General features: G+C 37.6%; 1 protein-coding gene across 1 annotated transcript; it reads right to left on the bottom strand.

Annotated features, from left to right (window-relative positions):
* Window positions 1–9,261: 9,261 nt before the first annotated feature.
* LOC105049822 (protease Do-like 10, mitochondrial) lies at window positions 9,262–20,952 on the bottom strand. Its single transcript, XM_073261912.1, has 8 exons — window positions 20,583–20,952; window positions 16,794–17,039; window positions 13,762–13,957; window positions 12,599–12,858; window positions 12,245–12,372; window positions 11,572–11,775; window positions 9,910–9,960; window positions 9,262–9,735 (listed from the first exon to the last, which is right to left on the bottom strand). Exons 1-8 carry the CDS (start codon window positions 20,590–20,592, stop codon window positions 9,490–9,492), a joined length of 1,341 nt encoding a protein of 446 aa, XP_073118013.1. The 5' UTR covers window positions 20,593–20,952; the 3' UTR covers window positions 9,262–9,489.
* Between the last annotated feature and the right edge of the window lie 263 nt (window positions 20,953–21,215).

Raw genomic sequence — 21,215 nt, 5'->3', positions numbered from 1 at the left:
AATTAATTTATATACAATTATACAATCATCAACAGACCGACGATTGGCTTTGGAACATATTTTCCAACATATAATGGGTCGTCTACAGGCCTCCCCACCCTCTTTGACATCCGAATCTCTGTCACTGAGTTGGCGTTGGCCAATTCATCATTGGCCAAACAACTCATCGAAGCTATACTTCTCCTAACTGATAGAGAGAATAGGAGAAACCAGACAGTGTTTCAAATATTTTTTTTATTTTATCTGACGATGCTTGGGGTAAGTTAACGATATTCTTCTCTTCTCTCTTTTTTTTTGATCTGACTAGACTTGTCTTTTTCTTTCAGTGGGTGCATGATATGCATGCTCTAGAGAGTGGATATCGAAAAATCATTGATCTTCATTGGACATGGATGGACAAAGTGGCAATCACCAATGTCAAAAAAATTGCTACCGTTGAACAATTTCAGATGGTAACTAAATGGGAGAAGAAGTTCCAAGAAGAGATCTCCTGTGTGACGATCGACCTACAGTCCTCGAAAGCTAAACTTGAGTCGGCTCATTAGGGCATCACCTCTCTCGAATTTTGGATCAAAAGCAAGAAGCATTCCATCAGTCGGTTTCAGAGAGAGAGACAGATGCATCGAGGAGCTTGAAGCAGGGCATGGAAGGCATCGGGCCACCATTGAGAGGCTGGCACTGGTTGATGCAGAGTTGGCCTCCACAAAGAAAGAAGCTAAGTCGATGAGAGGCACTCTGAGTTTGCCCATCGAGAATTTTAAGGATTCACAAGAATTCAAGGATGAAATTCTCGAAGACGGATTCACCTCTTACTACGTCGGATACGAGGACGGCAAAGATGCAGTCAGAAAATTATATCCAAATCTAGATCTGAGCAGTATCGTTTCTCCTAGTTCGAAAGAAGAGGTTGCTAAGGAGATTGCCGTGCTGACTGAAGGAGATGCACCGGCTGTACCAGAACCTACTCCAACCATCAAAGTTGTGTCGGAGCAAGGTGATGAAGAAACTAACTAGTGATCGGTGTAATACTTTTTCTTTTTCTTTTTGTAATCAGACTAAGTCCAATTTTGTAATCGAACCTTAGGTCCAATTTTGTAATCTTTTTTCAATAAATAAAAAAAAAATCTAAGTATGGAATCTCTTTTTACACTTGTATTTTTTTATCGTTGAATAACAGTTGAATTTTTGATCATCCATCAGTGAATTAAATGTCGACCACTAGTCATAGTAGAGTTTGTCTGCTAGTCGGATGTCAGCTGACTTAGTATATGTATCTTTTAGATATTTTATAGATGGTGATAAGCTGAATATCTTTTGACTGATCGTAGTTAAGTTGATGTACTTTTCGCTCGACTGGGATCGAGTCGGCATAATATTTTGCTTAGCTAAAGCTAAGTCGGTATGAGTAGTCATTCAACTTAAATCAATTTTTACAGTGAAAAACTGAGATATAGTCGGTATAAGTTGACTGATTATTTATCAACTTGATGTTATCATTCAACTTAAATCGATTTTTACAGTAAAAATCGAGATACAATCAGTGCAAGTTAACTGATTACTTGTCGATCTGATGCCATTTTGTTGATCACTTATAGTTGATTGAAGATTTCAAGATTTAGTATACATGTGAACATATATGTAATTAACTTTATTGATAGTACATCTTCAAATTATCAATATTCCAAATTCAAAGTATAGTCATTCCATCGAGAGTTTCTAGTCGATAGGCATCCGATTGAAGTATCTCAGTTACTTTGTAGGGTCCTTCCCAGTTTGGAGATAATTTTTCTTAATCCAGAGGTTTTAAAACTTCTGCTTTTCTTAGGACCAAATCTATTGGATGAAAGACCTTCGGCTTGACTTTTGCATTATAATACCGAACTACTTTCTGCCGATATGCTGCCATCCGAACTTGAGTTTGCTGTCGGATTTTCAGAAGTAAGTCTAGGTCGGCTCTCTGATATTCAGAATTGCTTGACTTATTATACTGTTCCACTCTTGCTGATGGTAATCCGATCTCAAGTGAAATCATCATCTCTGTCCCATAGGCTAGGTTGAATGGCGATTCTCCTGTTGGTATATGAGAAGTTATCCGATATGCCCATAAGATCGAATATAATTCTTTCACCTAGAGGTCTTTAGTTTCATTCAGTCTAGTCTTAAGACCATATAGGATTGTTCGGTTTGTTACCTTCACTTCACCATTCGACTGTGGATGTCCGACTGAGGTGAGTTTGTACATAATATGAAATTTTGTATAAAACTCTTTGAAATTTTGATTATCGAATTATCGATCATTGTCGGTGATGATGGTATGTGGTAGATCGAATCTACATATGATTGACTTCTGAATGAAGTCTTCTATCTTACTTTCAATGATTTGTGTCAAAGATTCAGCTTCTACCCATTTGGTGAAGTAATCGATGGCAACTAGTATAAATTTTCTTTGATTAGATGCTGGAGGAAAATGATCAAGTATGTCAATTTTTCATTATGCGAAAGGCCATGGTGCAACGATTGATGTCAGCTGGCTGGCTAATTGATGTTGTATGTTAGCATACTTCTGACATGGTTCATATTTTTGGATAAGTTCAGCTGCATCTTTCTTTATGGTGGACCAATAATATCCTTGTCATAAAATTTTATAAATCAAAGATTTGCCCTCCAAGTGATTTTCACAAATTCCTTTATAAACTTCTCGGAGTGTATTGTTGGCATTCGTTGGTCTTAAACACTTCAGTAAGGAAAGAGAGAATGACCTTTTATAAAGTTATCTACTAATTAAAATATATTGTGAGGCCATCCATCATAGTTGTTTGGCTTCTGAGAGATCTGCAAGTAGAATTTCATCAGTCAAATACTGGATGATCGGATCCATCCAGCATGGCTCGTCATTGATTTGTAGCACTTCTTCGACTTTATTAATACTTAGTTGTTCAAAATATTTGATGAATGTCTGACTGAACGAGTTGAATGAAGTTATTGTGAGTCAGAAAAGTGCATCAACTCGAGCATTCTCTATTCTTGAAATATGAGAGATCTCCAAATATTTTAGAGTTGATGTAAGATCTTTCACTTTCTGAAGAACTTTATCATAACGAGATCTTAGGCTTTAAACTTGTCCTTACCTTGTCTGGTAATCAACTATAAGTTGGTGAAGACTTTCAGATTGTTAATGTCAAGCTCTTTGGTAATCTTCAAGCCGGTTAGGAGAGCTTTATACTCGGCTTGATTATTTGAAGCTTTAAAATTAAATCAAAAGACATATTCAGTTACAATCCCTTCAAAATTAGTGAGGATGAGATCGACTTTATTGTCTTGTGCATTGGATGCTCCATCAATATGTAGCACCCATACCGATGTTAAGTTAGCCTCAGGAGTTTTAACTTACTTTAATTTGTTATTGGATTCATCCTCAGAGTTATTGTCAGATATAGTACGTTTGATGACGAAATCGATCAAAACTTGTGCCTTTATTGACGGTCGTGGACAATATTGAATATCAAACCCGCTGAGTTTTATTGTCTATTTTATCATTCGATCTGAAGTATCAGGTCGGTATAAAATTATCTTCAATGACTGATCTATCAATACAACTATAGGATGTGCTTGAAAGTATGGACGAAGTCGTTGTGATGATATGATTAAAGCGTAGATCATCTTCTTCACTCTTGAATATCTTATTTTAACATTATGAAGCATCTTGTTGGTATAGTAAATTGATCGTTGAGTTCAATTTTTATCCTTCTGGATGAGTACCGAACTAATTGCTTCTGTCGAAGTCATCAAACAGAGATACAAAGTTTCTCCCATCTTCGATTTTGTAAATAATGGTGGAGATGTCAGATATCTTTTTAGATCTTTGAAGAATTGTCGGCACTCGTCTGACCATGAAAAGTCTTTTGTTTGTCTCAAGATCTTACAGAAGGATAAACATCTTTCTGCTGATCTTGAGATGAATTGACTGAGTGCGGCAATCCTTCCATTAAGTTGTTGTATCTCTTTCTTGGAGCTTGGATCTTCATATTGATGATAGCCTTTATTTTCTCAAGATTGACTTCAATTCTTCATTGTGACACAAAAAATCTAAAATTTTTTTCGAAAGTTACTCCGAATACACACTTAGTCGGATTTAATTTCATCTGATATCGTCGAAGTGTGCCGAAGACTTCTTCCAAATCCTGAACATGATCAAAAGTTTGAAGATTTTTCACTAGCATATCATCCATGTAGACTTCCATATTTCATTCAATTTATGCTTTGAACAGTTTATTGACTAGCCGTTGATAAGTAGCTCCTGCATTCTTTAAACCGAATGGCATTACTTTATAACAGTAGATGCCTTTGTCGGTTATGAAGACAGTGTGCTTCTCATCTTTGGATACTATCCAAATCTATAGCCTACAAAAGCATCCATGAAGCTTAAAAGTTGGTGTCCCGAAGTCGCATTAACTAGTTGGTCAATCTTTGGTAAAAAAAACTGTCCTTCGGATAAACTTCATTTAAATTTATATAGTCGATGCAGATTCTTCATTTTTCATTGGCTTTTCTCACCGTCACTACATTGACGAGCCAATCGGGATAATTGGCTTGTTTGATGAAGCCAGCCGTGAGGAGTTTGTCGGACTCTTCATCGATGACTTTCTACTTTTTAGGAGCAAAAGATTTTTTCTTTTGTCTCACCAGCCTAACTTTAGGATTAATGTTCAATCGGTGGATTATTACTTTCGGAGAAATTTCTGGCATATCGGTTGTCGACAAAGCTAAAATATCGATGTTTGCTCTTAGTAGATTCACCAGTTGTTGCCGCTCCGAATCAAACATTTACGATTTGATTTGGACTGTCTTCTCAGGATCTTCTTCTTTTAACGGGATAGAAACCAGCTACTCAATTGGTTCACCCCTTTCTTCATTTTTTTTTGGTCCAATTTATCAACAGACAAAGAGTCTTCAGATTAATTATTCTTTGTAGAGACTAGGAAGCAATGTCGAGCAAGTTGTTGATCTCTATACATTTCTCCGACTCTATTTTTTATTGAAAATCGGATCAATAAATGATATATTGAAACTACTGCTCTTAGGGCATTCAGTCCAAATCGTCCAAGTATGGCATTGTAAGCCGACGAAACTCGGATGATTGTGAATATCAGGAGAATAGTATCTTATTATGGATTTATTCTCACGATTAGTGAGAGAGTAATTTCTCCTTCCACGATAACTGCATCTCCATTAAAACTAAATAATGACATCGAAACTCTTTTGAATCGATCAGTCGGTAGTCGCATTCAAGAGAAAGTCAAGTAAAAGAGAACATCAGTTGAGCTTTCATTATCGACTAAAATTTTTTTTACATCATAGTTTGCTATCGTCGTCGAAACTACGACAACATCACCATGGAGAGTTTGTATTCTCCTAACATCATCTTCCAAAAAAAAATTACATTGTCAAGTCATTATTTTTTTGCCGACTCTTCTTCAGAAGCTGCCTCCCAGTCCTTCTGTCGTCCAGAAATCATATTGATTACTCCCACCGTTGGCCGATTGTTGATCGTTTTTTCAGTTTATGGCTAAGGCTGTTAGTCGGTGGAAGGTTAAGTCGGATGATCTCATCGAAATTTTTTGAGATAGCCACGTCGAATCAGGGTCTCTATTTCGTCCCTGAGTTGAATACACTGTTCAGTATCATGATCGTGATCATGATGAAATCGACAGTACTTCTTCTTGTCACGACTTCTCGATGCCGCTTTCACCGGTAGGGGATATCGAAGATACTCCTCTCTTTCAATCTCCATTAAAATCTGCACATAGAGAGTAGAAAGAGGAGTATAGGAATCATACCTGCCATAGTTATTCAGCCTTGGACTCTATCGATGGAGTGAAGCTTGCTTATTGGTGGTTGACCGATTTGATTCGGTTGATGCTTCACTTTTCTTTTGCTTCTTTTGCTGATCTTTTCCTTCTATCTGGTATCGGTCAGAAGCACCTTCGTCCGTGTGAATATACTTGTATGCGTGCTCCAAGAGTTCAGCATAGGTCTGGAGGAGAGTCTTATCCAGAGAATAAGTGAATCTGAATTCCCTCAGATCCCTCTTCATAGCCGACATGGCTACATCTTCATTGAGGTCCTTGACCTTAAGTGTGGCCGCATTGAAGCGAGCCATGAAATTCCTCAATGTCTTTATCTCATCTTGTTTGATAGAGAAGAGACTGTCTGATGTCTGTGGTACCTTTCAGCTAATGCTGAAATGGGCCACGAAAGAATGCTCGAAGAAATTTATGCTCTCCGACTAAAGCCCAGAATACTAGACTCAAGCAGCCTTCCAAATAGTCATCGAGAAACCAATACATAGGAGGGCGTCGGTTGCCCTCTAGATCATCATGAGAGCCTTATAGCTCTCCAAATGATCAATTGGGTTGGTGGAGCCATCATATGGCTCCATCTGCAGCATCTTGAACCGAGACGAGATTGGCTGGTCCAGGATATGCTGAGAGAGAGATTGGGCAGTATAGAAGTCGTAGTCATTGGAGGACTTCCAACCTTCCACCTGAAGTCAGACAAATTGATGGTCGATCTCCTTGAACTTGCGCTCGTAGTCATCGAGCTGCCGTTGCTGAAAAAATTCAGGGGTAGAACCTCCTGAAAAATTTGAAGATAGAGAAGCTGAAGGTACACGTAGCTTTTTCTCCTTCTTGATACTATGTATATGGGAAGAAGAGGGAGATCGCCTTGAAGGATGAGCGGCATGATAAGAATGTCGAGATCATGATTGCTCGACTCAATGAGAATGCCGAGACGGTCATCGTTCTGGAGATGAAGAGGATGAACGTCGTGGAGCACGATGGTTGTGCCTAGATGGCACCGAATGAGCCTCCATCGGCGGTTGCTGCTGTTGCTGTCTGTTGTTGGAGGCTGTGGATCGCCTTCGTCAACACCTTCGTTTGCTGCATTAGAGCAGCAATTTGTGCGTCCGTAGTAATTACTGGATGCGAAGAGCTGGGCTCTGTCAATGGAGGTAGGAGAGGAAGATCTTTCCAATGAAAAGATTGCCTCGCTGATCCTATTGAATGTTGAGCTCTGGTCTTAGCTATGATTGCCGTATTCTCCCTCTGGCATGCCAATCTATTGTGGTCAATCTCCTGTTGAACCTATTGCCGGTGAAGAGCATCTGCAAAATGAAGTCCACACTGATCGAAATTACGTCCGGTGGGGACCCTCCGATCTCAAGTCAATGGAGAGTGGTGAATAGCAGATAAGTATTAAAAGTGGCAGAGTATTAGCCCAAAATTATCTTACCAAATGTTGTTCATTTACTTCCTTTTATAGATGAGAAGTTAGTAACCGTCTGTAATGGTTAGACATATGGATCTCACTTATTCTGGTATTATGTGATCGTGGAATGAGTAGTTATACTCGCCATTGATCATGTTCTGACCATTATACGCTTTTCTGCACTAGCAATTTTTGGTAAGTCGACTATATGTCAGTAATCAAAATATGTCGATCGTATGTCGATAGTCGTAAAAGTCCGAATGAGCATCGGTCGGTAATTCTGATATGCCGATGGTCATTGGTCTGAGATCAGTCGAGTTATCATGGTTAAGTTTGTTGATGGCTAAGGTTAGTCAACTGTCAGTCGGCTAATCGATTGATAGCTGATAGATCATGCTTATCAGATCGATCGAAAGTCAGAATTAGGAAACCGGATAAACCACCTCAATAATAAAGTACCAAATCGAGTGCCAATTTTGTATACATGGGACCGTATTTTCTCAAAGTGCTCTCTTATGCCAAAATATCCGGGAAGAATATATAATTACAGTATGCATGCACTTTCTCGTAATCTATGAGCTCATCTATACGTAACAACTAAGACAACAAAGCACGATGCAATCCAACGGCCTAAAAAATATAGGATGTAACCGTTACTCGGCATCCAAGATAGAATCATTTGTAAATAATTTTATTTTATATGGAACCAAGTAGGCTACAGATTAGAGAAGTGTGCGTGTTTCTTTTTTCTTTTCTTTTCTTTTTTTATTTTTTTTTTCTTCTCGTGAAGAAAATTGTGGTCACTACAAGATGACTACGATACGATCTATTCATCTCTCACTAGCCGAGAAGGATAGAAGTTTGGTTCCTCCTGATGTGCATGTAACAAGCATGGCGATGAGATCCTCACTGGAGAAAGCAGTCTTCTACGTTAACTACGAGGAAAGCAAATTCATTAGACTGGAATTATAAATCGACATCAGACATCCAATTGAAATAAGCGTTCCGGTTAACAAGCTAAAGATCATAACCACCATTCCTCTTTTTATTCTTGTTCCTCCCCTCTGTTTTTACTTAAATTGTTACCCCCTTGAGCACTGATAGATTAACAAAAATTAGTTGAGTCAGATAACCAAACAATTGGAATTCATTTTCAAAAACTTCTAAGTTTCTTTTAACAATAAGAAGAGATTTTTTGGACAAAAAGATGGCATAGGCGGAGAAGGTGAGGACGGGAATCTGATGAAAGAGGAGGCTATGTACCACCTCCTCCATTGCCGGATTCTCCTTCCACCACCACCGCTACAAGGACGGTTAGGATCACTACTTAATTTTATTTTAAAAAATAATACAGCAGCACCGTAGCAAAATTCTTCTTGTCAAATCTTATTTTGCAGACAGATAGCAAAGATAGGAGGAGATAAGAAAATAAGAAGCTGTGGCATGAAAAATTTATTTATATTAAATATCCTGTGACTCAGAATTTATCATAAAGTTAGTATTTAGAAGACGTTTGGTTCGTAATCGAAATCAGAATGAAAATAAAAATTAGAATGACTTGAAATTAAAATCGGAATAGTCAAATCTTCCGAAGTGTTTGGTTCGTGATTGGAATCGAAATTGAAATAAAAAATTGAATCCATAGAGGAGAGTAGAGGTTGAATTCTATATAAATTGATCCATTTCCATTCCACCCTGAAATCAGAATAGAAATGGGACTCTTTCCAACCAAATGGTTGGAATGAAAGTTACCCATTCCGATTCCGATTCCAAACCCCTACTCCTCTCAACCAAACATCCTCTTAGTGTAAGAAGCGGACCTCAATCAAACTGACAGAATTCCGATGAAACCGAGTCCCGACGCATATTTCTCGTCAAAGCTTCAGCTATTGTTTTCAAAATCTTATTCTGCATGCAACCAAATGTATATTAAATGAACAAGAGAAAGAAAAGTTAATGCTTACATATTGTGCCAGGAAACACAGATGCTCCTCAGAATTGGCATGTTACCAAGTGCCACTTGCTTTATTGAGTGTTAGGGTCAAAAATGCTTCAGAAATCATCATACTAAATAAGACGTGAGCAATGTTTTCTACAATCATATTGCTACAATAAGAGAGTTTAAATGTATAAAAATAATTTTAAAAAAAAAAAATAATGTTAAGCAAGGCTAATACAATACAATAGTGCCTCGGTTCTCTACTTGGCTCTTGAATCACATCAACTGGAGCATGCCACTTTAATTTCAGAGACATTTGTCTGGTCATCAATCAGGTCACTGGACATTGCTGAAGGTATTCTATGACGATTCAGAATTCGAGAGGTAGCTAGCCGGGCATTTTGATAGTTCAGCACAATTACTCTTTCATCGTCCAAATCAAATCTTAAGCTTTCTTCACTGCAACCCTCCACCAGCTCACACAAATGTTTTAGATTCTCAACCTCCACACCATTCACTTTCTTCACCTGATCACCATTTATTTCATGCTATGAGATCCATTGATTAAGAAACATGCAATCATAGACAAATGGTTTAACAAGGGTTTTAAATTGGTGGACTGTGATGGTTTATTATGAAAAATTGATGGAACCAGACTCCTTGGTTAGGACTGTAGATTTGTAAAATAGAAGAGGTCATACCTGTAACTCAGACAGCCGCTCATATCCTGCGTTTATATCATCCATCAGGACCTAAGCCACAAAGAGTTGGAGATAATCATACTGATATTGATCATGATTCTGAAAACAAAGGCTGTAACAAAGAAGAAAGGGGAAAAAAAGGGACCACCTTCCTAAATCAATGGACACTACAGTGGTTACTTGGATACTGTCAGCCATATATTATAACTTTGTTACATCAAATTCAGCACAACAAATACAGAAACTTAATAAATGGTTTCATACCTGAAACAGAAAGAAAGTAAAAAATTCTATATATTTGTCTAATACGTGACAAGGTGAACAGGGTTGTACATAAGGTTAGCTGACAGGTTTGCTTGCTTCTTTTCAAGTTATCACAGGTTTTCCCTGATCTTTGTCCTTAAATTGTATCACACCAGATAGATTATTCATATTTGACAAGGGGTCATGAATTTCTTGAGCATTGGCTGAATGATAGAGCAGTTAGGGCTGTAAGAAGAGCTAATGCAGAGGCAGATATAGACCATGGCCAAGCAAGATGTTAAATCTCAATGCAATACACGGTTGATATCAATTATGGGAGACAAATATGGCATTTCTTGAACCACAGCCAAAAAACATACTAATCGCATGATAGAATTTGTAAACATTCCCCTCCACATATTAAAGATGACAAAGGATAATAGAGCAATCTCAATGCAACAGCATGATGTCTTGACCTTTCTCTTAGCAGACCATCCCAAATGTCTGCTGATGATGAAGATAAAGAAACGATAAAGATTAACTGTCTCGACATTTTAACTACATTCTCACAGCAATAACTTACAAGGGCTGAGCACTACTAAATCTGGTGCTGTAATATTTTTTACTTGGGCCCAATCTAAAACACAGTTTTTGAATTGTTCATTACCATTTTTTCCATGTTAGTCTTTTCCACAAATAGAACCACTGAGGAGAACTCCCGGTGGTTTGGAGCCCTAATAAAGAGGTCGGCAAAAATACTCATCACATTATTGATGATGATGACATTAAAATAGGCAAAAATCCTTGGCAGTCTGAAAAGTAAATTTATGTAGTAGTTTTCAAGAAGCATGTCTCATATAATTCTCCATACAAGGTTCATCCAACATGATTCTATGGTTGCAAGCCTGTTCATTTAGGGTCATCTCCTATTATGCAATTTTAAAAATATTATTTGTACATTATCCTTAAAAACGGCAGCCCCCTCCCCCACCCCCTTCTTTTTTCTGACCTATAGTGTGCTATTCCATTCTTTTTATCCTAGACCATGTCCAGTTCCTTCTCCTTGCTAGGGTCGTCCTTTTGGCCTTCATTGCTAATGAGTACACCATTTCAATCGGCTCCTTATCACATTTGCCTTCAGGCATGGTACTCGGGAGTTTGCTGCTTCAACTATTTTCAAAAAGCTATCATTTCTAGTGCCAGTAGATAATTATTAATTAAAAGGAATCTATACCTAAAAAAAGTTTTCCAGAAGCAATCTGCACTAGGGATCATTAGCATACCACATATTCGCTGATATTAAAGAATTATGGGAGTCTAAAACTAGACCAGCAATTCATTGAAATTTAAAAATCTTCAGACCCCAGATGTCTTATGCACATAAAAACATGAAGGGATAACATAATTTTGAAAATATACCTGAGAAAGGATGACCAGCTGTTCACCCGCCCTTTTAGGTAGTTCCCGCAATGCTCGCTCACATAGTCGACGGGGTGATGTGTTATACCAGTCTTCACCATACTCATGAAGGTATGGCTGGGTCAATGGAACAAAGACCAGTCCCGCAAAAATGTAATAGCCAGGCAGCTTATCAAACTGATGAACAGGAACCAAAGGTTGTAACTGCAAAATCAGAAAGGCATACATGTTATTCATAAGATAAGCATCTACACTCTTACTCAGAAGTAAAGGATCTCAATAGGAGCTCCAATTCTTTCCTAGTCTGTCTAAAAAACAACAAAAGGGCAACTCTTGTGAAGAGCGATAAAAAATATATAATCAAGATGTTTTGGACCTAGGAATGTAATCATAGTTCCATTCATGATCATGAACATTTTGAATCCTATTCCAGGTATCTATCTCTCTCTCATTGTCCATCCCTTAAATTTTAAATTTATATAAAAAGAAATATAAAAACAACATGGTTCCTGTTGCTGCCATAACTACAACGAGTAGCATCAAATCTTCAACTAGCAGCATATATACAGAAATGATAACCATGCTAGCACCACATATACAGAAAGGGATAACCATACTAGCACCACATATACAGAGAGGTTAATGCCATATGAACATGAGTAACCATACTCACAGGTTGAAGCGAAATGCAGAATTCATTCTCTATGCCATCTCGCAATACTCTAACATGTGCTGTCTCATTGGGTTTCTTCATAGAGACTAGATGATCAAAAGTTATTCTCTCTCTGTTTCGAAAAGGAACTGCAAATACCATAGGATCAAAGAAGGTAAACATGAGCACAATCAAAACCAACAAATTCCAGTACATCTACTTGTGTCTGTAATTACGAATACATAACTATCATTCTGATCATGGATTAAATTCGCATTCCACAGAAATCATTTCCAAGGACAAATGATATGCGCCAGCAGTAAGATTTGGTTTGAAAAGGACTAAATTTGATAAGATAGAAAAGGCTTAGCCAACCTGTTCCATCATTTGCTATAGGCACACCATCAAATGCAAGAATAATGTCATCTTTCTTTAATACCCTATGGGCATCTGACAGAGGATTGATTTTGTTCACAAGAACACCAGTCATTTCTGGGTGCATGCGGAAGTGCTCCCTTAGTTGAGCATTTTCAGTAGCCTGGCATGACAATCCCAGCGAACAAAATCCAACATATTTGCCACTCTCTTCTACTCCAGCAATAAAATGTTTTATTACAGGGACTGGGATTATATACCTGCAGAAGAGAGAATTGACTGAAGGCTAAGATATAGAAAAGATAAACCAATATTTCAGTAAGTTGAGACATTTCAATTCACATATCAATTTTTAAATTTCAGGGCAGTAATCAAAATTCAGACTATGCATTTCACCTTTTATGATGGAGTATGAAATGGTTTTGCCCTCAATCAGTTTTTTTCAAATGAAACCAATTACATCCAAACCAAGCCCAAAGGGACTTAACACATTCACCCAATCCAGTTTTGGCTAAGACTGTAAAGACCGAATGGCTAAAACTCTGGAGCAAAATATTTCAGTTAAATGAAAAGTTATAATGCATGCTTTTATCCTGCTAAAATAATGACAAATATTTCTTTTCAATGTATGTGATTATAAATGCAATATTTACACCTTCCAAAAAGTTGAGCTTTCTTCATTGTCCTCTTCCTAAGACACTAGCCAGAGAGACAATATTTATCAAAATTTGGCATAATTAAATAATGTCGATATTTGACATTTATATTTACATATTCATTGCAACAGCAACCCCCCCTCTTTCCCTGTTATATGTCTATAATATAATGGGATACTCAAGCTTGAAACCATGTCATACAACCTTTATGACATTTAGACAAATGATCATGCAATTCAAATTGGTATGATGGGTACTTTAAAAATATATGGATTTCTTTCATTTAAATGCATGCAAAGGGAACTAAATAATGTCAGATATGGAAGGAATACACTAAGAGTTAAATGTTTAAGTTTGAGAAAGACTGTAAGAGAAAACATTCCCATGGACACAGACAGAGTTCTAGACATTCACGCCTAATCATCCAAAGTAGAAAAAGAAAAGTCATGCATAAGCAATAGTACTATAAAAATAAGACAGAAAAGTGTTAACATGTGTAGGACTCACCCAATGTTTTCCGCACCTGCAAGATTTTGGAAAGCTACTCCAGCAACTTTGTCACCCATGATAGCAGGCCCTCCACTATTCCCTGGGTTGATCGCTGCGTCAATTTGTATGGCCATGAGTTGGGTAGCACCATGAACATACTGTGTCGGTTCAACTCTAGAAACAACCCCTTTGGTAACAGAAATGTTGTCTCCACCTGCACCATGGAAGGAGTTATCATATGCAAGTAATCAGTTATTACTTTTTAGCTAAATCAGCCTCTATGGATATATCAGTCTGTGACATTTGCCAAACATATGCAAGAAAGATTTCTCATTGGCTGGTGTTTGGACATCATGGTGCTGGTATCAAGACAAGTACCATTAAAGAGAAAGTTACAAACATAGGTCTATAAATGCTTACAGGTAAACAAGAATATCCACACAACATGAGACCAACACAATCATCACATTAGGTGCAGTCCACCTCTAACAAGAAAACATCACCTAGGCTATCCAGCAACAAGCAACAAGTAACAAGTTCAGAACAGAAGCCACAAAAAAAAAAGTTGGAAAAAGATCACCATCATTAATAAAATAATTCAGATTACACTGTTGGCTTCACTACAGAGTAGGGTTCTAATGACGTGTGGAACCCTTAATTAGACCCCTCATGGGAAACCTAATCTGGAAATAAAACTTCAATATGATTTTCTCAATATTCTGTTGAAATTTTTCAGTGGCGAGGAATGGTACCATGTCCTGGAGGTTATTGGTCCTGGGTCAAGGAAGGGAAAAGAGTGAAAGAACAAGAAAATAGATCTTCTGCTTGATTTTCTGCATGTCTCCTTACACCAGCTCCAACTTTTTATAACCTCAAGGGACATGAACTTGATCTAGACCATTGATTTAATTCAACTAAAAATGGCCCTTGACCCAAATCTACGATTAAAGAAATTACATAAAGGCATTCAGCAGAGCCCAAATCCCATTTTAGCACTTCTACGCCATGATAAATTGACTGAAACTAGGACATTTGGTGCACCAATCACATCCAAAAGATGCATGATGCATCTTATTCTCGCAGCCCAAAATTACATATAAAACTAGCTAAAAGTATGCCTAAATTCTATGTTGTAACCCAGGAAAAAAATTACTAAATCATACCCTAAAATATGAAAAAAAAATCTAAATTTATCATTTGGTCTGAAGAATTATCTAATTGAAAACTTCGAGACCAACCTAGGCAGCATCATTAATTAGTCATTTCTATGCACCATTGTCCAAGTGATCATACCTTTCCAAGCACCAGAGAAAATATAATAAACAATGAGAGACTAAGTTGCACTTGACTGCAAAATAATTTAATGTTTCTCAGGGAGAACTTCAACCATCTGGTTCCCTTATTTCCATAATTCCAAAATTTCAGCAAAGTACAAAAGAATTCAGCATTAATTTTTTTTTCAAGCTATCAATTTGTTTATGTTGTGAAAACTTATTCAAGCTAACCAACAGAAACAAAATATTTTGAAGGTCATTCATTTGAACAGAAAAGTTACTTCACATGTTACAACATGTTGATTTGTAACTCAACCAACTGTATCAGATAAGAAATACTAAGATAGTTTGCTTGCATTATCATATATTTACAATTAACAAAAACACAAGCTAATCTGTCCAATAGAATACATGCATTTTTGCGCACCATTGTCAAAAAAACACAAGCTCTTAACAAGTTGCTACTAGCAATGAAATGGTTGCTCAATCCATTAGATGAATTCAGTGTTGTCAAATGCATGCACAAGGCATGCCTAAGGCACAAGAATCACCAAGGTGCCAGCTTCACGCCACACGCCAAGGCACTCTGCTTTGCCATCTGCAGCAGCTGCTGCTGCACATCCCAGCCCCCTTCCTGACAAGCAATATCCTTCATATGTACGTCAACATGAATCCTATATTTCCAAATTTTTTGTTTGTGTTGATTAACTGATGATTTATTATTAAATACGTTTAGCATCATGTATTCCTAATTATTAATATATGTTTATAATTTTCTGCCTCAATACACCAAGTCATGCACCTCTCTTAGCACCCTGCACCTAGGCTCCAAGAGAACTTGACATCTCAGTGTGCCTTAGGCCTTTGACTACTTTGTTTCATGGTATATAATATAGAAAGAAGCTTGCATAAAACAGGAGGAAATACATCATAGACATTGATGCTAGGTTCTGAGTGTCTCTTGAGCTGTATAGAATGTCTAAACCACATAGGGGCTCATTCAGTTTCTGATGTGTAACTGCAGATGCACATGTGACTAGACAAACCATCTACAAGTATCAACTCATCTAGTAGTTCCAAGTAGAAATTACTAGAAATAAGAAACTTCTAATTATTTACCTCAAACAGGTCTAACAGTCTTAAGACATCAAAGAATGACTTTTACTACTCACACCCGTGATTCAACCACCTCCAACACCACTGTTCTTTCTACACGACATCTGATTCTTCTATTCATATTAGATCTCATGATACAGACATTTAACCAGCAAAACTGCCAGCCTCTTAACCACACAAGTCAAGCACAAAACAATCAAATGCCAAAAATTGATTGGTGGTGGGTATCACCAGTGCTATGTAACAATAACGCAATATCAAGGCAAAGCTATCAAAAAAGGGAGGAAAAATGCAACTTAAGCCAATATTAACATGCAGCACAAGAGAAAATCTACATCCCAACTGACCTCCTTAGTGTTGAAACTAATTTTCATAACCATTTTTCATCTGACCTCATCCAATTTGCAGGATTGATGTTTCCATGAAGTAGTAGAAAGTCGGGAAAAAATAATTAAATGACCATTCATTGAATTTATTAAAATCTATGAGGAAAAACTATAAAATTTCAAGTCTCGGGTAGAAGAATGAAAATGCAATTTCTTTATATGCTTATAAATAATGAACCGACATCAAAACTTAGTTAAAATAAAAAAAAAATCAAATTTGTTATTTAATAAATTTTTATTGGACAAGACATTCATATATTGTTTAAATTCATACCTTGTGGGTACCCAACCACAGCAACTGCTTCTTGTAAAAAAGGAATGTCACCAAGCTCCAAAAAATTCATCCCATCCCAAAATTCCTCATTTTCAATGGTGAGAAGAGCTAAGTCACATTCATGACCAACAGCTTGGACTTCTGCCTTGTACTTGGTAGGTGAACCATGTTTTCTTACAAGAACAAATGTGTGATCAGCCACAACATGAGCATTTGTCAAAATACGTCGTCCAGGAAGCACAAATCCTATATGAAATCAATATAACTCGGTATGATTCATCAAAATTTAAAGTAAGGTGAAGCTCAATTAGGATATGTAGACAATTAAGTTCCACAAGTTGAACTCCAATAAACAGAAATCCATGCACAGAATATACAAATAAGGTGTAACCATCTATGTAAATCTGATTGTGGGGCTTGAAGTTTGATTAGCAGATGACTGATTCATCAAAGCTTCAACTCTGAGGAAATAAAAGACTGCAATCTTTGGAAGTATAGACACAGCAGACACACAAACATAAAATGAGCATAATCAAACATATAGGATGTACCCTGAATGCAACTGGAAATTTTGAGTTGGTTTTGATAGTTATTTTGAGTGTTGGACATGGTATTGCATCAAAAATACCAGTCTCAGGAAACAGAGATTGCCATCTTAAAATGTTAGCAAGTTCATGTGGGTATCTGCATCCACTAAAAATCAAATCAAACCAACATAGAATGATTTCTTCAGTTAAACTTAGTGATTTGTGTCAATTTTCCAAAGTTTATGGAGATCAAATATGGATGAGCAGCTTCCGTTGGCTCGGCCAAGTATAATCAAAAGTTAAGGATGATCTGTAACTGAGACTTCAATCTCACTTTATCTCAAAGTTTTGAATACCAATACTGAATCCCATACCATTTTTCCATTGGAATGGTACAATATTGGTATATTACAGTAGTGACAGTACATATTGAAACTGACAGTATCAAAAAGAACAAAAATCATCGGTACTGACTGGGATGGTTAGTAGATACCATAGGTACATGCTGGCCCGGACCATATAGACTGGTATTGCCAGAATGTATTGGTACAGATAGTTTCGGCCTCTCAATACCTGTACCAGTGTCAGGTTGCATGGAACAATATAATATGCTGATGGTACCATCCTGTTCCAGCAGTTTTTGAATCTATGCTTTTGTACAATATACATACAACCCACTACCAGAGTCTAGGGCCAATTAAAAATCTTGTAAAAGGCATGTCATGGGTTTGAAACCTATCCTTGCATAGTATATTAGCCAATGTGCTAGCTCAATTTAATCCCAAAAAGGGTACAATGGTCTACTGATAGAGTTATTCCATACCTTGCAATTCCTAATGGCTTTGAATTGGGGCATCTTTTCAAGGCACAGCTGAGTGCATATTTACCCACCATATGACCCAAGCGCAAACCAATCTGGGTCTTATTAAGCCTTGTTGCAAACATGATACGGATTGGTCATGGCATAACGTGGTTTCAGAACAACCTGAACATGGCTTAAGCTTGGCTCAGATGGAGTCGTAATCACAAAATAACCTAGAGTCAACTTCATCATGGACTTCACACCCTATACATGGTCGCAGCCCCATGTTACCCATGGACATGCATATTACTGCAAAGGGTTGCATGCGGCTGGGAAGACATAGCAAGTCACAGACACATGAACCAAGAGATGACATGCTATCGCAAACATGAACAAGGATAAGGATCCACAAGTGCTAGCAAGACACTTAGGAGTTAGGACCTTTGCTATATGCTTATAAACCACGAATTGCCATGATCTTGTAAATCGCAAAGTTCCAAGTTTCTACAAGTGCAGGGGAGCTAGGTAGATTCCACATATTGAATGTGGGCTATGCATATGCATGCATACGAGTCCATACAGGTGTGTGATGTAACATGCCGTGCATGTCAAAAGCATGAGCATCACATTTATGACTCATTTGTGTATGCGCTTATGGGGCTTATTGGTTGTATTATCTTCACTGCCTACTATTTCAGAATCAGCCTACTACTAGTTGAATCATTTGTTATATAACAGTATTTGGTGCGTTACTGAGAACTGGCTCATGCAGCACAAAGTAAAATGTACCAGATAGTGAATTATCTAAATCTAATTCCAACTAGGTTTATGCTAGTCGAGCTGGTTTGGGCTATTTCGAATCATCAGATGTCACTTAGAGCATCCAATGATAGAGGGCGCATTAGTGTGATGTTTGTCCTCATCACTCTCATATCTATTTCCCTATATACACCACCAAATGAAAAGAAAATAAAGGAAAGAAAATAACAGTCAGAAGTAAGAAGAAACAGAGCAAGGGGCAGAAAAGTTCGAGGTTTTTATTTTCAATTATATATAAAATTTTAATTTTCCTTATAGCACTTTTGCAATGTATGATCAAATAAGTTTTTTTTAAGAGAAAAATTTTGCAAGTGTGGACCTCTTTAAATGATGTGTGTTGAATTGCATTACTAATTGATACAAGCTGTGTTAATAAGATCTAGAGTAAGCAAATCAGAAATCATGATTTAAATAATTTTCTCTGCTCAACAATTGAGTACCAGACTCATGATAACACCTATGTTTCATAACAAAGAAATTATTTACTTTATCTCTGCTTCTTTTCATTTACTATAATCACTGACAAGCTGCTATCGTCATCTTGTAAACTTGTAACTGCAGAAGAATCTGCAGTTTCAGCAGTTGCCTACACATGCATAAGTGTGACGATTAGTAGAAAGTAAAACTTCCATATTACTTGGTATTTGCTAGGTATGATTAAAGGAACAAAGAATAAGGCTTTATATTTTTTTCTATTCCTTTTGTTGTTATTTTGCTTTTCAATTTTTTACTTACGACTACGGTTCTATATATCATTCTGAATGTTTAATATCCTATATTAATTTCCTATGTTGCAGGAACACATAAAAGTGTTTTGAGCATGTTAGCCAATACCAGTACAATATCATGTACCATGTACAACCAGTACAGTAAGCTTTACCAATAAATAACCTTGGCAATTAGATAGACCCTATCGCGTGTAATAAGGTTCCACACCATCTCTTCACCAGCCATACACATGGTAGAATGTGCAGGTCCTCCATCCACTCCTATTGCTATCCTATCTTGGTCCCAACCTTAAGGGTTCCATAGGAATGATTTTTGCTCATATACAAAATCAGGAGCTAGAAAATAGGGGGAAAAGAGTTCTCTTGTTGTGTAAAATGCAAGCCATTGCAAAGGAGATTTAAGTCTACCCAGTCCACAGCTTTACGACATCCGAGTTTTTCCTTCTTCAAAGAAAGCAATCACACAAGCCTTGCCTGCATGCTTGTGGGAGTGCGAGAGGTGTCTGTGGGAACCGTCTTTACTGATCACCAATAAGCAATCCTTTATCTGAAGATTCCATCTCACAGTGGAATTGTGAGAAGCAACACCTTCTTATTCCTTCCGATAAGCAACACATGAAATGTAGGCTATTCACTGTAAAAGAAATTAAAAAAAAAAAATCTTATTGTTCCCTTATTTTCCAGTGATTCTTATGTTTCACTCACACATAATGCATTGCAAACATTTTGTACGGTCATTTCAGGATTAAACCGAGGACAATGTGTCTTTTTTTTACTATGCTATTGGCGAGATAAATTCTTGAGTTCAATCTATCGAATATATCAAAGAAAAGATCAAAACTTCGGACTAATACAAGACCCGGGCTTCAAAAAACCAAACCATAGCTCAAATTAGAAGCGGTTTTTCTCTTACCAGAGCCCATGCTCTCCCTCTGGGACTTATTCTGCCACGGCAGAGAGTAATTGGGGCTGCTCGACACCGTGAAAACCTTCACAACCGAGTCCAGCGCGAGCTCGATGGCCGGTAGGCATCGGTGTGCTGATAGCTCACCTTTTCCTCATTTTCCTCCGAAAAAGGGCGAGAAAACGCACCTCTGTAGACGCCGTTTCCACCATCGCCGCCGTCATAGGGGCCGGAGGTGCCGGTGGAGAAGAGGGAGAAGAAGACGGAGTTCTGGAGAAGAGGAGGAGATCGAAGGATGGTTTTTCCGGGGATACGAGCAGAGGGGCGGTGGAGGAGACCGCGGAGAGGGCGAGCCTCCGGATGTTGCGCATGGAGGCGAGCATGGCTTCTGGAGCGGGAAGGAGAGAGAGTTAGGAAGGGGAAGCGCGAGGGTTTTAAGCACAGAAGCAGTCACGCGCATTTCACGTTAGTGAATGTAGTAAATTTAATTTTGGTAGGGTGTTATATGTAAATCACATTTACGCTGAGTTTTATGTTATGTTAGCCTGTTCACAAGTGATAAACGGCTATAGAACCTCCTACACCCTAAAGCAATATATATGTATAAAAAGCAATCAATCCCTTGCATTTACTTTAACTACA

The sequence above is a fragment of the Elaeis guineensis genome, chromosome 8, assembly GCF_000442705.2.
Source record: "Elaeis guineensis isolate ETL-2024a chromosome 8, EG11, whole genome shotgun sequence".
Taxonomy (NCBI): domain Eukaryota; kingdom Viridiplantae; phylum Streptophyta; class Magnoliopsida; order Arecales; family Arecaceae; genus Elaeis; species Elaeis guineensis.
The sequence above is the reverse complement of the archived record's forward strand: the minus strand, read 5'-3'. Positions and strand labels throughout refer to the sequence as shown.